The following is an 18934-nucleotide window of genomic DNA, read 5'->3' as shown; positions in this document are numbered from 1 at the left end:
TGAGGCAGGAGAATCACTTGAACCCAGGAGACGGAGGTTCCAGTGAGCTGAGATCGTGCCACTGCATTCCAGCCTGGGTGGCGAGAGCGAAACTCCATCTTTAAAAAAATTAAAAAATAAAAAAACAGAACATAGGCAGGTGGCATGCACTATCCCCTGAAGAAAATATGGGCTGATTAAAGTAAATATATCAACATGCTTCAGAATGGACCGAAATTTCTTTATAGTGGCATGAGAACATTGCTGTCCACAGTGGGATGAGACCATCAAGAGACACATGAAAAAGAAGTTGGTGTAATGGAGAGTTGTAGAGATGGAGCAACTTGGAAATTTTCACCTGAAACATTTAACATTTAGGTGCAGGTAAGATGGGGCCGGGCACGGTGGCTCACACCTGTAATCCCAGCACTTTGGGAGACCAAGGGGGGCAAATCACGAGGTCAAGAGATCGAGACCATCCTGGCCAACATGGTGAAACCCCGTCTCTACTAAAAATACAAAAATTAGCTGAGTGTGGTGACATGCGTCTGTTGTCCCAGCTACTCTGGAGGCTGAGGCACAAGAATCGCTTGAACCCGGGTGGTGGAGGTTGCAGCAGTGAACTGAGATCTTGCCACTGCACTCCAGCCTGGTGATAGAGCAAGAATCCATCTCAAAAAAAAAAAAAAGATGGACTGATGAGTAGAGGCAAAGCCTTGTTACCATAGGGAGAAAAGGCCAAACCGCTATATTGTCATTCATTCACTGATTCATTCGTTCAAACAATCACTTACTAAATAAATATTTATTACATATTATGGGCTGAATTGTCTCTTTAAATTCATATGTTGAATCCTAACGCTGAGTGTCTCAGAGTAGAGACAGGGTCTTTAAAGAGGTAATTAAGTTAAAATGAGACCTTTAGGGTGAGCCCTAATCCAGTATGACTGGTCTCCTTAGAAGAAGAGGCGATTAGGACACAGACACATACAGAGGGAAGACCATGTGAGAACACAGGGAGAAAATGCCACCTACAAGCCAAGTGGAGAGGCCTCAATAAACCAGCCCTGCTGACACCTGGATCTTGGACTTCCAGCCTCTAGAACTAAATAAATTTCTGTTAAGCACCCAGTCTGTGTCATTTTCTTATGGCAGCTCTAGCAAACTACTACTCATGCCCGGTATGTGCTGGGCAATATTCTGAATGCAGTATGTGCCAGGACTGATACAAACTCTTCTTCATAAAGTTCTATAGAAATGGAAATGACTTAGGATTTCTAGTTCTTTTCCATTTGGAGGGGAACCCTTCTTGCTAGTGTCACCTGCCATCCATCATGCCAGAGCTGTGCAAACCCCAACAGCTCTCCAAGCCACTGGGAAGGCTGCCTGTAGGGGGAGCAGGGACTGGCTTGAGGATTGGGGGCCCAGCTTTCTCTGTGGTGAGAACATGACATCACTTCTCCTCCTTATGGCTTTCCCCTCTGAATAGCTAGACTCTCAGAAGGCACAGCAAGACGAATAAACAAGAAGAAAGCTGACTCTATAAGAAAAAAAAAAAAATCAGCCAGGTGTGGTGGTGCATGCCTGTGGTCCGAGCTACTTGGGAGGCTGAGGTGTGAAGCTTGAGCCCAGAATGTTGAGGCTGCAGTGAGCTGTATTCATGCCACTGCACTCTAGTTGAATGACAAGTGAGACGCTGCCTCTAAAGAAAGAAAGAAAGCTGAAAACTAGCAAGGAGAAAAAAATGTCACTATGATTTGAACCCATCTTTCCATCTCCCTAGGTAATTATAAGTCGGAGAACATCAGTGAGATATTTAAACTTATTTTTGAAGGACTGTGTCTTGAGCCTTTGGCTTCTCCAATAACTAACAGATTGGTCTAAATATAGCAGCAATTCTCTCTCCATGAGAACCCTGGATTCCACAGCTACCTTCCTGCTAACACCAACAGGCAGTGGCCTAGAAGCATGGAATGAGAGCCTCACCGTGACAGCCTCCGTGACTGTCTTCCATGTCACTCCACTTTATAGCTCTGAGGTTTCCAGTCCAGGATGCATTTGGCATAGAGCCAGGAACACCTGCAATGTTGATAAAGAAAAAACGTAGCGATGAGAACCATGAGAGAAGGGCATCAATTGCATCAATTAAGCCTCTAAATCAGGCTTACTTTCTTTCAGTTTATTACCTTTCACATTTCACACAGATTGGTACGTACTGATCTACCCATCTTCTGTTTCCTCCAGTTGATCTTTTGACCAGAATTTTAGTTGTTGACTCATCATCTAATTAGTATAACATCTAATTCAATCAATATACAAATCAATATACTAATACAATTCTGATCCATTTACTAATACCTAATTCAGTTGGGGGGTGGGGTGCTGTAGCTTGGCATCTTGCTAAGCTAGGGTTTCTCCACCTCAGCGCGATTGACACTTTGGGCTGGATGATTCTTTGTTGTGGGGGCTGTCCTGTGTTTTGTAAGATGCTTAGCAGCATACTTGGCCTCTACCCAATAGATGCCAATAGCACCGTCTTCTCAATTGTGACAACCAAAAACATCTGCAGGTATTGCCAAATGTCCTGTGGGTGAGCAAAATCACCCCATTTGAGAAACACTGTCCCAAGTGTTTCTCAATAACCCTGTCTATGAAATAAATTTGGGTCGGTCATAGAGATTGAAGGGCCTATTTAATCATAGTTAGACTCCAAGATTATAATATATAAATCATTACTAGAGAAGAAGTTGCCAGACATAGTGGCTCATGCCTGTAATCCCAGCATTTTAGGAGGCCGAGGTAAGAAGATCCCTGGGCAACAGAATGAAACCCTGTCTCTACAAAAAATAAAAAATTAGCTGAGTGTGGTGGCATGTGCTTGTAGTCCCATCCACTTAGGAGGCTGAGGTGGGAGGATCATGTGAGCCTAGGAAGGTCAAGGCTGCAGTGAGCCATGATTGTGCTACTGTACTCCAGCCTGGGTCACAGAGCAGGACCCTGTCTCAAAAAAAAAAAAAAAAAAAAAAAAAAAAAAAAAAAAAATTAAAAAAAGAAAGAAAAGGAAAACATGGGAATCAACATAAATGCAACCAAAGAGAAATACTTTGCTTTAGAGTTACAGCATTTTCCACCAGTGAGTAATGCAATCTGAATGTAATTTTGATGCAATGGCACTATGCAAATGCTATCTGTACCCAAATTACAATAGTCCTCTCTTAGAAGATTCTTTTTAATTATTGATAAGATATATTGTGGTAGGCAGAATAATGGCTTCCACCCACCCCCTCAAACACACACATACAGAACAGACAAAGATGCCCACATCCTAATCCCTGGAATCCAAGAATATGTTATTTTACACGGCAAAGGGGGATTAAAGTTGCTGATCAGCCGACCTTAACATAGGGAGGTTGTCCTGAATTATCTGGGTGAGCCCAATGTCATCAATCACAGAGGTCCTCAGCGTTGGAAGAGGGAAACAGGAGAGCTGGACAGAGTGACGTGATGTGAGAAGGCTCCCCTCTGACTCTGCCTTTGCTGTTTGAAGATGGGGGAAGAAGCCACCAGCCAGGAATGTGAGTGGCCTCTAGAAGCTAGAAGAGGCGAGGAACTGGATTGTATTCAGAGCCTACAGAAAGGAACCTGACCCAGCCAATGCCTGGATTTCAGCCTAGTCAGGCTTTTGTCCTACAGAATTGTAAGACAATATATTTATGTTGTTGAAGCTGCTAAATTTGTGGTAATTTGTTGCAGTGCCAGTTAAAAAGCTAATACACATGCTAATGAGAAAAAAACAACTCAAGGGCTGTGTGCAGTGGCTCATACCTGTAATCCTAGTGCTTTGGGAGGCCAAGGCGGGAGGACTGCTTGAGGCCTGGAGTCTGAGACCAGCCTGGGCAACATAGTGAGACCCTATCACTACTAAAAAAATTTTTTTTTTAAATTAGCCAGGCATGGTGGCTAATGCCTGTGGTCCCAGCTACTCAGCAGGCTGAGGCAGGAGGATCACTTGAGCCCAGGGGTTCAAGATTGCAGTGAACAATGATTGTACCTCTGCACTCCAGCCTGGGCAACACAGAGAGACACCAGCACCACAATTTTTTTTTTTTTTTTTTTTTAAATTAGCCAAGCATGGTGGTGCACTCCTGTAGTCCCAGCTACTGGGGAAGCTGAAGTGGGAGGATTGCTTGAGCCTAGGAGCTCAAGGCTGCAGTGAGTTTGAGTGCCACTGTATTCCAGCCTGGGTGACAAGAGAGGGATCATTCCTAAAATAAAAGAAGAAAAAAGCTACTTAAGACGATGAGTATTTTTTTTTTTTTGAGACGCAGTCTTGTTCTGTCACCCGGGCTGGAGTGCAGTGGCCGGATCTCAGCTCACTGCAAGTTCTGCCTCCTGGGTTCATACCATTCTCCTGCCTCAGCCTCCCGAGTAGCTGGGACTATAGGCGCCCGCCACCTCGCCCGGCTAGTTTTTTGTATTTTTTAGTAGAGACGGGGTTTCACCGTGTTAGCCAGGATGGTCTCGATCTCCTGACCTCGTGATCCACCCGTCTCGGCCTCCCAAAGTGCTGGGATTACAGGCTTGAGCCACCGTGCCCGGCCAAGACAATGAGTATTTTTAATAATTTTTAATAAAGAAAAAATTGGACAAGACCAATATTTTAAAGACATTTAATTAAATTAGGCTTTTAAAAATATTAATAAAAATGTGCATTTTCAGAAGAAAAAAGGTCTGTTCTTTTGCCCTGATGTCACGTGATTATATGATGATCTGATTTGTAACCAGGTTTCCTAACTAAAATTAAATTTTGTTACAGCCTTTCCTGTAAACAGCATGAGTCTTAAACCCTAAGGGCTCTCTATAAGGCAGGGATCTTTTCTTCTTCTTACCTAAACTTGCATATATTTAATAAAAGTATTCAAGTATTCAAGAAAAACACTATTAAGCAATATTTCTACTTCTTTAACTTGCATTTTAATACTTTACAATTATTTTGGTGCTTGCCTATCTAAAAAGAAGCTACCTTGTTTTGTTCTTAACACACATTTTAAAAGAACTGAAGTAAAACTTGTCTGGTTAAGCTGTGGGATGGGGAAGGAGAGTCTGGAAAGCAAAGAGAGAATCTGGCTTATTTACCTACATCTGTGTGATTAGCTGATGTGTTATTATGAGCCAATGTCTATTAAATAACTACATCATAAAAGCATGAAGAGTACATTCCGATGACAAAAAGTCATTTAATGTTGAAATGACTGTATTTTTGAAAGCACAAGACATTTTTCTTCCTTTTCATTCTCTTTAATATTGATAATCCCAAACTGACTCTTACTCAGAAACAGATTCCATTATTGCAGAGATAAGATCGTGACATTTATAATTAATGACCTGTTGTCTTTATAAAATGAACACACAACACCTACTAACCTCCTGTTACTGAAATTCCAAACCTCAACTTCCATACTTTCTGTTTGATGACAGGTGTCAAACACATCTGTGCTTAGATCTTATTCATGTTTGTGCATTAAAACATTAGATTTTTAAAAGCAGAAGCGAGGAGAAGGGCAAACAGAACAAGTTGAATTCTACTCTTTTTGCGAAGAATCCTGGGGCACAGAAATATCTGGCAGAAGTAGGCACAAAGCTTTGCTATTCGAGTGTGGTTCTTAAGAGTAGGGGCGGCCGGGCGCAGTGGCTCAAGCCTGTAATCCCAGCACTTTGGGAGGCCGAGACGGGTGGATCACAAGGTCAGGAGATCGAGACCATCCTGGCTAACCTGGTGAAACCCCGTCTCTACTAAAAAATACAAAAAACAGGGCGAGGTGGCGGGCGCCTGTAGTCCCAGCTACTCGGGAGGCTGAGGCAGGAGAATGGCGTGAACCCGGGAGGCAGAGCTTGCAGTGAGCTGAGATCCGGCCACTGCACTCCAGCCTGGGTGACAGAGCGAGACCCCGTCTCAAAAAAAAAAAAAAAAAAAAAAGAGTAGGGGCATCAGCAGCACCTGGGAACTTGTTAAAAATGCAGAATCTGGCTGGACGTGGTGGCTCACGCCTGTAATCCCAGAACTTTGGGAGGCTGAGGCGGGCGGATCACCTGAGGTCAGGAGTTCAAGACCAGCCTGGCCAACATGGTGAAACCCCGTCTCCACTAAAAATACAAAAATTAGCCAGGTGTGGTGGCACATGCCTATAGTCCCTGCTACACGGTAGGCTGAGGCAGGAGAATTGTTTGAACGTGGGAGGTGGCGGTTGCAGTGAGCCAAGATTGCACCACTGCATTCCAGCCTGGGCAACAGAGTGAGACCTTGTCTCAGAAAAAAAAAAAAAAAAAAAAGAAGAAGAAAGAAATGGAGAATCTGGCCAGGCGCGGTGGCTCATGCCTGTGATCCTAGCACTTTGGAAGGTTGAGGTGTCAGAGGCATGTGAACCAGAGCAACTCCATCTTAAATGGGAGCTAGGTAAAAAGAGACTGAAACCTACTGGGCCGCATTCCCAGACGGTTACGGCATTGTAAGTCACAGGATGAGATAGGAGGTCAGCACAAAATACAGGTCATAAAGACCTTGCTGATAAAAACAGTTTGCAGTAAAGGAGCCGGCCAAAACCCACCAAAACCAAAATGGCAATGAGAGTGATCTTTGGTCGTCCTCACTGCTACACTCCCACCAGTGCCGTGACAGTTTACAAATGCCATGGCAATGTCAGGAAGTTGCCCTCTATGGTCTAAAAAGGAGTAATAATCTACCCCTTGTTTAGCGTGTCTTCAAGAAATAACCATAAAAATGGGCAACCAGCAGCCCTTGGGGTTGCTCTGTCTATGGAGTAGCTGTTCTTTTGTTCCTTTACTTTCTTAATAAACTTGCTTCCACTTTGCACTGCAGACTCGCCCTGAATTCTTTCTTTCGCGAGATCCAAGAACCCTCTCTTGGGGTCTGGATCGGGATCCCTTTCCTGTAACAGAGGCAGGTGGATCTCTTGAGTCCAGGAGTTCGAGACCAGCCTGGGAAACATATAGAAATCTCGTCTCTATGAAAAATACAAACATTAGCTGCACATTGTGATGTGTGCCTGTGGCCCCAGGTACTCGGGAGACTGAGGTGGAAGGGATCATCTGAGTCTGAGAGGTCAAGGGTGCAGTGAGCCAAAATCAGGTCACAGTGAGAGCCTGAAAAAGAGAAAGAAAAGAAAGAAAAGAAAGAAAGAGAGAAAGAGAAAGAGAGAGAGAGAGGAAGGAAGGAAGGAAGGAAGGAAGGAAGGAAGGAAGGAAGGAAGGAAGGAAGGAAGGAAGGAATTGAGATCCATGCCAGGCCTCTTGTACCAACATCCAACGTCAGCATCTTCACAAGATCCCCAGAAGATTCTTGTGCATGATCAAGTGTGAGTAGCTCTGAGCTGTAAGCAACGCTGGAGGAGGATGCAGCTTTTCCTAGGGAGCAACGGCACTGTCCTTTTTTCCTCCCTTCCTTGACCTCCCTCCCTCCGTCTTCATCAGGTTTCTAGGTTAGTCTCTGACTGACTCTATTCTCACTCAAAATCTGCTCCTATGAACGAATCTGGTCCCTATATCCTTGGGTTAATTGCAACTAACTTGTTCCCACTGCTAGGAATATATGCATTTTAACAGACCTCTCACATCACCTCCTTGAAGGCATCAGCCCACCTGTTATAGGAGAAAGCTACACGGAACAGAGGGCCAGTTCTCACAGTGCCTTTGACTTCATAGCACTTGGCCACCAGGAGACTCTCAACCCATGTTAAAGGAACGAATGAGCATCCATTCCCAATGCAAGGGTGGCCCCATTGACTCAGTCAGTCTTTAGTGCTGATGGGGAGGACGGTTTAGCTTGTGTGAGGATCAGACAGGCCTGGATCCTGTCTTGATTTCCCAACAGCACATGGCAACTTAAGGTGTAATAATCTCTACTTCTCAGTACCAAAAAGCATTTCTTCTACCTCTTTTCTTTCCTTCCTTCCTTCCTTCCTTCCTTCCTTCCTTCCTTCCTTCCTTCCTTCCTTCCTTCCTTCCTTCTCTCTCTCTCTCTCTCTCTCTCTCTCTTTCTTTCTTTCTTTTTTGTTTTTCTGAGTCAGAGTCTTGCTCTGTTGCCCAGGCTGGAGTCCAGTGGCATAATCTCAGCTCACTGCAACCTCTGCTTCCCAGTGTCAAGTGATTCTCCTGCCTCAGCCTTCCGAGTAGCTGGGACTAGAGGTGCGTGCCACTAACGTCTGGCTAATTTTTTGAATTTTTAGTAGAGACAGGGTTTCACCATGTTGGCCATGCTGGTCTTGAACTCCTGACCTCAAGTGCTCCACTCGCCTTGGCCTCCCAAAATGCTGGGATTACAGTCGTGAGCCACCATGCCCAGCCTCTTCTACCTTCTTAGCAAGCACCAACCCATTTCAGTTTGCCCTTCAATAATGACCTGGGTGACCAGCAATCATCTCTTCTCCGAATCTGTCCTGCTTGGTTCAACTTGCTTAGGGAAGTGAGAAAATATTCAACAAGACTTCTGGTGACAGCTCAATTTGAATACTTAGTAAGCATCACTTGATTATTACTTTGAAGAGATACTGGGAAGCTTAAGATTGAAGACCCTGAATGTACAATGTGCCCACTGGTCAGTAAGTAATTTGGCTTCGGCTGAAAGATACACAGAGATCCCAAAGCTACCAGTCCCATCACTCTTGCCAATATCCAGTTGCTCCTTCACTACTCCCCAAAAGCTTGTCTATTAAGCCTGTTTCCTGTCTCCCTCCCGCCAGAGACTGATCCCAGGCTGAGGACCATGATGGAGTAGACACTGGCCTAGGGATTGGGGAACTTCCATTCTCATTCCAGCTTTGCCATTAACCAGCTGGGTATCCCTGGACATCATCTAACGTCTCCAAACCTCACCTCTCAAATGAAGTAGGTAGATTTGATCAATGACTTTTCAACCTTTTAGACTGCAACCCATAGAAAAAGCACTGTATACTGTCATACACACACGTATATAAAGCAAACAAGTTTCATAAAACAATACCTATGCTTATTACATGCTATGCACTTGTTAATTTTACATTGTTTTCTAGTCTCGTTTCATCTTAAAAATTCGGATCAAAAACTACTAAAGTGATTTCTGTATCCTCTAATGGGATATCACCAGTATTGGAAAAATACTGGACTGGATTCTACTATTATTGTATTTGCTGTTAGGATCACTATTACTCTTCTTTGTCAGGACTCTGGGAGGGTAGTTACAGGGAGTGTGGGTAGGAGCGTACCCTTCATTCACAAGAATCCTAGCAAAGGCCTATTTTTCATTATTTCTAGGACGGGGCAAAAAAAATGTCAATATTATCTGAGAAAACATTTTAAACTATAAAATCTAATTATCTCATTTGCTCTTCATAGGCTCATGTAAACAGAGCATTTGAGGCAAAGTTTACAGAGTAACAGGAATGTTTTCCTTGGGGCTCAGCCTTTCTTAGTCAAATAACTGCGTTTGTTAAATATTCTTTGAAATGCAAGCTTTATTTATATTGACTTGACGGTCTCCTTATTATTCTTACACAGCTTGGTCCTCATTTTGGGAGAACTATCTGTGGTAACAAGTTCCAGAAATTGCTTATGATTTAAGCTCATATATATACTTTTTAATTTCTTAAGTAAACAAGGAATTTTGTTTTTAAATGTTAAATAGCCAATGCTGATGACAATATATTGAAAGGGCTTTCTCACAATTCAAGGTGGTGCTGACATTGGTTCAGCCATAGAAAATCAATTTAGAAACATGTAGGAAAAGCCACCATAACTGCCAATTCCCTTTGACTCTTTAATATCTTCAAAATAAGCTAAGGAAGTCACTTGTAAAATGCAGAAATCTGTATATGAAGGTGTGCATTATGACATTTCATACAATAACTGACAGCACTGGCTTTGAAGTCAGATAGAGAAGCATCGCTACTACTCACTGTACAACTCTGAACAACTACCGAATCTCTTTAAGACATGTTATACTCGTCTTTAAAACCTCACAGGGATTTGGGAGGGTTAAGTGAGAAAAATCTAGGTGCAGTGCTTTGCAGTGCCTGGCATATATAAACACTAAATACATAGTTGAAAATATAATCCCTTTAATAAAATCACGGCGATAACGTATCTGTGGAAAAGACTGCTTTTTTATTATAATCTAAAGCAGCTTTCTCAACCTCAGCACTATTGACATTTGGGCCAGGTAATTTTTGTTGTGGGGGCAGACCTATGCCGTTTAGGATGTTTAGCAGCATTCCCGGTCTCTTTCCACGAGATGCCAGTAGCAGGCCCCCAACCACAGATGTGACAGATCAAAATCTCTCCAGACATTGCCAAATGTCCCCTCAGGTGCAAAATCACCCCTGGTTGAGAATTACTGATCTAAAGTTATAAGAAAAACAAAGGCCAGGTGCAGTGGCTCACGCCTGTAATCCCAGCACTCTGGGAGGCTGAAAGGGGTGGATTACCTGAGGTCAGGAGTTCAAGACCAGCCTGGCCAACATGGCGAAACTCTGTTTCTACTAAAAATACAAAAATTAGCCAGACATGGTGGTGCACACCTGTAATCCCAGCTCTTTGGGAGGCTGAGGCAGGAAAATTGCTCCAACCAAGGAGGCAGAGGTTGCAGTGAGCCAAGATGTCGCCACTGCACTTCAGCCTGGGCAACAGAGTGAGGCTCTGTCTCAAAAAAACAAGCAAACAACAACAAAACCCCACAAAAACACCAGAATATGAAATTGTACACTATTAATAAACCATGCACAAATATTTGCATGTGAAATGTGAGTGGAGGCAATACCAGTGTTTTCCTTACTTATAAAACTTTCTTTAATGTTGTATTGCTTTTATATTTTTTATAAAAGTTTATTGATATACATCTGAGTTTTATTTGCTTCATTGATTTAGTAATTGTGACTAATTCTAATAATTAAATTGATTAACAACAAAAAAATGGAAAATTGCCCAATGGCAGGGAGTTGTAGTGTTAAATAACTTGTCGCCTCTTATTCTGAGTGCTAATTTGGGTCATTTTTAGAAATTGAAAGTATATATTTGTTTCCACCCAGTACTGGTTCATTGATCAACTGATAGGAATTTTTTTTTCTTTTTTCCCAAATAGATATGGCTCTCACTATGTTTCCCAGACTGTCAAACTCCTGGACTCAAGCAATCCTCCCACCTTGGCCTCCCAAAGTGCTGGGATTACAGGCATGAGCCACCACGTTTGGCCTATTTAGGATTTTTAACACAAGAAACTTACTAAAAGAGACCCTGTTTTGTTTGATGTGGATGTTTCTAGTTTTGTAGTCCCTGAGATAGTGGTATAGCATTCTTAATACGACATCTCTGCGTTCATCTCTCATAACTACCAACAAATTCACTCCTTCTTAGTTTAAAAGGAGAAGATGAAATGAAGGAGGAAAACCCCTGAATTTTAGAACTGAATGGATTTTAAAATTTTTCTAATGTTTCCTCCTTGTTACCAAGCTATGTAAACTAGAGCCTAGAAAATTCACTTAAATTTTCTAGGCTCTAGTTCAGGAGAGCGGACGCGCTAAAGAACTTGTTGATTTTGTTTCCAGATAATTTACTCACTTATTCAAATACTTTCTTGCATGCCTCCAACATTCCAGAGTAGATGGTGGGGGTAAAGCCATGAACGGGATAATCTTGGTGTTTTCAGCTTAATGTATCTAGAGAATTTATATTTATCAATATCTTCAGTAGCAGCCTAAATGCCTTCAAGCCAGAGTCATTCTTGGACGGTTTTCTGGTGAAGACTAGGCAACATCAGTGGAAAGTTGAGAAACACAGGCAATCCTTGGCTCAGAGCAGTTCAGATTTCATTACAATGCTGACATGGTCCATTGGCCGCCTGCCTACACATCTCTGCTCTTTGTAATTTTTAGCTTTTGTCAAACACTCTTCTAATTATAGCAGATTTTCCTAAGGTGGTGAAGGCCTTCAGCTTCCATACTCCCAGACATGAAGCCTGAGAATTTTCCCTTCTTTGCTCCGCTAAACCCTGACATACTTCAAAATCTTTCACCTTCGTGATTAACCTGATCCACTAGTTATTCCCTTCCAGCTACGACTGTTGAAATTTCGCATAGTACAGGAGTCCCCAATGGATTTCCAATCTACCAGCAGTTCTCCAAACTGGTTGATAATAGTGTTGCTCAAACACATACCTTTTGCTTTCCTTTGATGCCACAGTCCTCACTCAGGTGCTCAACATCTCTCATCAAAACTATTGTAATTGCCTGCCAATGAGTCTCTCTGTCTGCAGTATTTCCACTAGATGCTGTCAATACCACCAGATGGCTCTTCCTATAATCAGCACTGATCCTGTCACCCTTCTATTTCGGAGGGTGGGGGCAGGTTACTTTGAGTGGTTGACCCTGTATCTGATTTTTCAAGCTAGCTTGAGATGCCCTACAACCACTCACCCTCCAACAAACAAAAGCAAACTCAGACTTGCCCTCATCCTAGACCTCTTCTGCCACCTCTTACCACCTCTTACCAGAATTCCAACTCCTCACCTCATTTCTTATTTTACATTTCTACATGTGCTCCCCCTGGACCCAGCTTCATGCTTATCTCCTCCCTCAAGAGCTAGATTCTCAACTGTCATTTCTTTCCTTTGCTTCAAACTGTCACTAACCAAGCAGACTGCCCCAGCCAGCTCCTCAGAATTATAACCCTGGCCGGACCCATCACTTCAGTTCTATAGATCACGTCCTGGCCAGGAAGATCTCAAAATGCTGACCACAACACATCAGAGCTTTTACAATCTTGCCCTCTGCTATGGTTTGAATGTGTCCCCCAAAATTCTTATGTTGGAAACTTGATCCCCAGTGCAACAGTTTGAGAGGTGGGACCTTAAGAAGTGATCAGGTCATGAGGGCTCTGACATCATGAATGGACTAATGTCATTATTTTGCGTATGAGTTCATTATTGCAGGATTGGGTTCATTATCACAGGAATGGATTTATTGTAAAAGCAAGCTTGACCCTCTCTTGGTTCTCACTCTTACGTGCTCTCTTGCCCTTCTACCCTATGCCATGGGATGATGCAGCACAAATGCCTTCACCAGATGCCACTGCTGTGCTCTTGAGCTTCCCACCCTCCAGAATCAGGAGCCAAATACATTTCTTTTCTTTATAAATTACCCAGTCTCAGGGATTCTGTTACACAGCAGAAAACAGACTAAGACACCTCCAGACTACAAACAGCAGACTGGGAGCCCATAAACCACATTTGATTGCTAGGTCTGTTTGGTTTGACCCCCGCAGTAGGGTGGAATTGAGCCAACATGGGAAAACCAGACTTTCTATGGAAGTCTGAATTCCTATTGTCCCTTGACAACAATTCACTGGGGCATCCGAGAGCTCTCTGGCTACCCTGGCCCCAATGTGTTTCATTCACCTACATTGTCTGGCCCTGTTGACATGTAGTTTGCAAAACTGGGTTCCAGGCCTCATCTTTCAACACTGTCCACACACATCCAACTGTCCTGCCACACAGGTGGGAATTCCTGAATTGGCCTTCCATTTTCACATAGCTCTTTGCACCTTGGCTTACGCAAATGTCTAACACAAGAAAACATGCTCAACCTCATTAGGAACCAAAGTTATGAAAGTTAAAATCCTAAGAGAGCCTCTCTTTTTGTGTTTGTTTTGTTTATTAGAGATGATGTCTCTGCTATATTGCCCAGGCTGGATTTGAACTCCTGGATTCAAGGGATCATCCCACATCACCCTCCTGAGTGGCTAGGATTACAGACATGTGCCACTGCACCTGGTAATTCCTCTTTTTATACTTAAAGCTGGCAAACATTTAGAAAATAATAATGACCCATGGTGGAAAAGGTAGAGTGAAATGGAGCTCTTAAACCTGCAAGTGGGAGTATAAATTGGTACAATTTTTGGAAGAGCAATATGATATTCTGGATTAAAAGCCTTAAAAATGTGCATATCACCAGTCGTGGTGGCTCACGCCTATAATCCCAGCACTTTGGGAGCCCGAGGTGGGCGGATCACCTGAGATCGGGAGTTTGAGACCAGCCTGACCAACATGGAGAAATCCTATCTCTACGAAAAATACAAAATTAGCCCGGCGTGGTGGCACATGCCTATAATCCCAGCTACTCAGGAGGCTGGGGCAGAAGAAACGCTTGAACCTGGGAGGTGGAGGTTGCGGTGAACTGAGATTTTGCCACTGCACTCCAGCCTGGGCAACAAGAACGAAACTCCATCTCAAAAAAAAAAAAAAAAAAAAAAAGGTGCATACTATTTGACTCAGCATTTCAATCTTTGGCATCTGTCTTAAGGAAGTTATTTATAATTATTATTATAATTATAAGGAAGTTATTATAAATTATTATCTGAGGTAGAGGAGATATTCTGAAACCTAAGCAAGTTCTCGAACCTAAGCAGGATTCAAGTGCCTGCTCTGTCAATTACTGTGAGACCATTGACAGGTTATCTAATCTCTCTGTTCCTCAGTTTCCCCATCTGTAAATTAGAGTGAAAACAGCACGTTTACCACATGAACTTATTGTGAAGTACATAATATACTTAAAACACTCTGAATGGTGTTTGGTACATAGTAAGTACTATTAAAGTATCTATCATCATTAATTATCAACTTTATTAACAAACAATTGATTACCAATAAGACCTCCCAAATATCCATAAGTTAGGGCTTTTCTAAATAAATTACATTGCATTCAAATGATGGCACACTACAGAGCTATTAAAAATTATGGTGACAAATTCTTCATGACATGGAAAGCCATGACATACTGTTAGGTGAGGTGAAATGATTTGGATCTGTGTCCCTGCGCAAATCTCATGTTGAATTGTAATCCTCAGCATTGGAGTTGGGACCTGGGTGGGAGGTGATTGGATCGTGGGGGTGGTTTCTAATGGTTTAGCACCATCCCCCTAGTGCTGTCAAATTCTCATGAGATCTGGTTGATTAAAAGTGTGTGGTATCTCCCCGTTCTGCTCTTCCTCCTGCTCCAGCTGTGTGAGATGCTTCCTCCCCCTTTGCCTTCTACCATGTTTGAAAATCTCTTGAGGCCTCCCCAGATGCTGAGCAGATGCCAGCATTTTGCTTCCTGTACAGCCTGTAGACCTGTGAACCAATTAAGCCTCTTCTCTTTATAAAATACCCAGTCTCGGCAGATCACCTGAGGTCAGGAGTTCGAAACCAGCCTGGCCAACGTGGTGAAACCCCATCTCTACTAAAAATACAAAAAATTAGCTGTGTGTGGTGGTATGCCCCTGTAATTCCAGCTACTTGGGAGGCTGAAGCAGGAGAATTGCTTAAACCCAGAAGGTAGAGGTTGCAGTGAGCCGAGATCACGCCATTGCACTCCAGCCTGGGCAACAGAGCAAGACTCTGTCTCAGAAAAATAAATAATAAAAATAAATAAATAAGTAAATAAATTACCTAGTCTCAGGTATTTCTTTATTGCAATATGAGAATGGACTAATACATGAGGAGAACTGGTCAGAAAAACCAGTGAAGACGTGTAAAACTATGCTTTAATATAAAAAACATATACTGAACTATTATCTCTGAGTATTGAGTTTAGTGACGATTTTTATTTTAGTCTTTACAGTTTTCTGCATTTTCTTTATTTTTAAAATGTTATTGGGCAGGTAGTGATTTTAAAATTTAAAAATTTCTTAACCACTATTAAATTTCTTATAATGGAAGTTAAAGATACATTCCCAAAATTAACTAGAAAAAAATTATTTTTAAAAGAAATCCCAATAAATATCTTTCTTTATCGTATGTTTCCGCTAAACAAGGATATATTTTGATTTACTGTGGCAGACTGCAAAAAATGGCCACAAATGTGTCCCACTGCTATATGCAGTCATTGTTCAGTATGACTTTGCAGCTTTTCCATTAAGAGGGGGAAAATGTTTCTCTACCTCTTGGATCTAGTCTTGGCCATGTGACTTGCTTTGGCCAATGGGACATTAACAAACGTGACACGAAGGAGTCTCACTCTGTCACCCAGGCTGGAGTGCAATAGCATGATCTTGGCTCACTGCAACCTCTGCTTCCTGGGTTCAAGCGATTCTCCTGCCTCAGCCTCCCAAGTAGTCGGGATTACAGGCGTGCACCACCACACCCGGCTAATTTTTATATTTTTAGTAGCAATGGGGTTTCACCAAATTGGCCAGGCTGGTCTCAAACTCCTGACCTCAGGAGAACTACTGGCCTTGGCCTCCTAAAGTGCTGGGATTACAGGCATGAGCCACCGCGCCCGGCCAAAGACTTAAAATTAATGTTTGTTGATCAGGGCTTGTCCTCTCTTTGAGGCCATCAAATGAAGCAGCCGAGGCAAGCCCACCAGAGAAGGAGAGATCACTGGGGAGAAGGCCAGGTCAGGTGAGTGATACCATCCAACACCATCTAGCCCTAGTGGAGCTGGTCTTGATCAGAAGAACTCAAAGAATCACTAAAAAGCTTTTTTCAAGCCACCAAGTTTAGGAAGTTCTTTTTCTCCCAGGAAAATCTTAACAGATTTTTTTTTTTTTTTTTTTTTTTAGAAAGTAGATAGCAGGTGCAAATGGTAGGGAATAAATGAGGTCCAAGTCAATAAGTGAATAAATGCCATTCTTCGGTTTTTATCCCCGACTTTAGCTTTCAGGTGTACCAGCATTTCTTCACTCTGGCTGCATGTTAGAATCATCTATGGAACTTTTTTAAAGTACCAATGACAGGGCCCCATCTCCCAGGCATTCTGAATACCTGGGTGGAGGTGGGGCCCAGACATTGGTATTTTTAAAAAATGTCCTAGATGGTCAGGTGCAGTGGCTCACGCTTGTAATCCCAGCACTTTGGGAGACCAAGGCAGATGAATCGCCTGAGCCCAGAAATTCAAGACCAGCCTGGGCTGGTCAACATGATGAAATTCCATCTCTACAAAGAAGAAGAAGAAAAAAAAAAAAAAAAGCCAGGCATGGCACTGTGCATCCCAGCTACTTGAGAGGCTGAGGTAGAGGGATGACTTGAACCTGGGAGGCAGAGGTTGCAGTGAGCCAAGATTTTACCACTGCACTCCAGCCTGGGTGGCAGAATGAGACTATGTCTCCAAAAAAAAAAAAAATTCCTACATGAAAGCAATATGTGGCCAAGGTTGAGAACACCTCTTTTTTGCTTTTTTGTTTTTTGTTTTAAAGAGATAGAATCTCACTCTGTGTCCCAGGCTGGAGCACATGGCATGATCATGGCTCACTGCAGCCTTTACTTCCTAAGCTCAAGTGATCCTCCCACCTCCGCATCCCAGGTAGCTGGGACCACAGGTGTGCACCACCATGCCCAGCTAATTTTAAAACTTTTTTGTAGAGCCAGGGTCTTGCTATATTGCCTGGGCTAGGAATACCTGTTCTTCATAGAAGTCTTTTATTGAACATCTTTTTATAAAGATAATACATTTTTTTCTTTTTTTTTTTTTTGAGACAAGGTCTCACTCTGTCACCCAGGTTGAACTACAGTGGCTCAATGACAGGTCGCCACAGCCTGGACCTCCCCAGACTCAAGTGATCCCACCTCAGCCTCCCAAGTAGCTGGGACTAGCTGGGTGTGCCACCATGCCTGGCTAATTTTTGTATTTTTAGTAGAGACAGGGTTTCACCATGTTGCCCAGTCTGGTCTCAAATTCCTGGGTTTGAGACAGCCACCTGCCTTGGCCTCTCAAAGTGCTGGAATTACAAGCGTGAGCCAGCACACCTGGTCCAGAGATAATACTTCATAGTATTATCTATAGTACTAAAGCACCAAGTATTGTGTCTCAGTAAGGAGAGAGTTTAATTTTCACCAAATACAGCAACTTTCTTTAAGTCTTGGAGATTTTCAAAGTGCAGAAAAGTTCAAAGAAGTAGCCAATTGTTTATTTTCCAACTCCCTCAAATTAGCTAGTGTTAGCATTTTGGCATATTTACCTTGTGAGTCTTTACTTATTTTCTCTTAAAACTATTATTCTGTAACTTGTGCCAAATAGAACAGTGGTTATTAGAATAATTTCAAATAATACATAAAAGTACAAAAAACAAAGATCAAATTTAAAAAAACACATTATGAAATCTAATACCTACAAGTAACAATCATTAAGAAAGCATAGGCTGGGCACAGTGGCTCACGTCCGTAATCCCAGCACTTTGGAAGGCCGAAGCGGGCAGATCACGTGAGGTCAGGAGATCGAGGCCATGCTGGCCAACATTGTGAAACCTTGTCTCTACTAAAATACAAAAAAATTAGCCGGGCGTGGTGGTGCGCGCCTGTAATCCCAGCAGGAGGCTGAGGCAGGAGAATTGCTTGAACCGGGATGGCAGAGGTTGCAGTGAGCCAAGATTGCACCACTGCACTCCAGCCTGGTGATAGAGCAAGACTCCATCTCAAAACAAGCAAACAAACAAACAAAAAAACACATTAAGATAGCATTATTAAAAAAAAGAAAAAAAAAAAAGAAAGACTGTTAGCCAGGCACAGTGGCTCACACCTGTAATCCCAGCACTTTGAGAAGCTGAGGTGGGTGGATGACTTGACACCAAGAGTTCAAGACCAGCCTGGCCAACATGACGAAACCCCATCTCTACTAAAAATACAAAAATTAGCTAGGTATGGTGGCCGGCGCCTGCAGTCCCAGCTACTCGGGAGGCTGAGGCACAACAATGACTTGAACCCAGGAGGCGGAGGTTGCAGTGAACTGAGATTGCACCACTGCACTCCTGCCTGGGCAACAGACAGAGACTCTATCTCAAAAACTAAAAAAAGACTGTGGCTTATGCCTTTCCCTCCCCCGTCTGCATCTGGAACTGACACGGGTGCTTCCCGCTGTGGCGTTGTGTGGTGTGCTGTGCCTCTTGTTTCTAGGGCAACTGTGAATAACATTAAAGTTTTCTTCTAATGGCAGAAAAC

General features: G+C 42.8%; 1 protein-coding gene across 4 annotated transcripts in view; it reads right to left on the bottom strand.

The window, feature by feature from the left end:
• LOC126953872 (N-acetyllactosaminide beta-1,6-N-acetylglucosaminyl-transferase) overlaps positions 1-18934 on the bottom strand; it is a 109426-nt gene that overhangs the window by 5869 nt on the left and 84623 nt on the right. For all 4 annotated transcript variants that reach the window (XM_050789593.1, XM_050789592.1, XM_050789594.1 and 1 more), the window contains one exon: positions 1966-2058. In XM_050789593.1, the coding sequence (XP_050645550.1) occupies positions 1966-2058 (93 nt within the window). The remainder of the gene's footprint in view (positions 1-1965; positions 2059-18934) is intronic.

Source organism: Macaca thibetana, chromosome 4, assembly GCF_024542745.1.
Source record: "Macaca thibetana thibetana isolate TM-01 chromosome 4, ASM2454274v1, whole genome shotgun sequence".
NCBI lineage: Eukaryota > Metazoa > Chordata > Mammalia > Primates > Cercopithecidae > Macaca > Macaca thibetana.
This window is presented reverse-complemented; position numbering and strand designations above follow the sequence as displayed.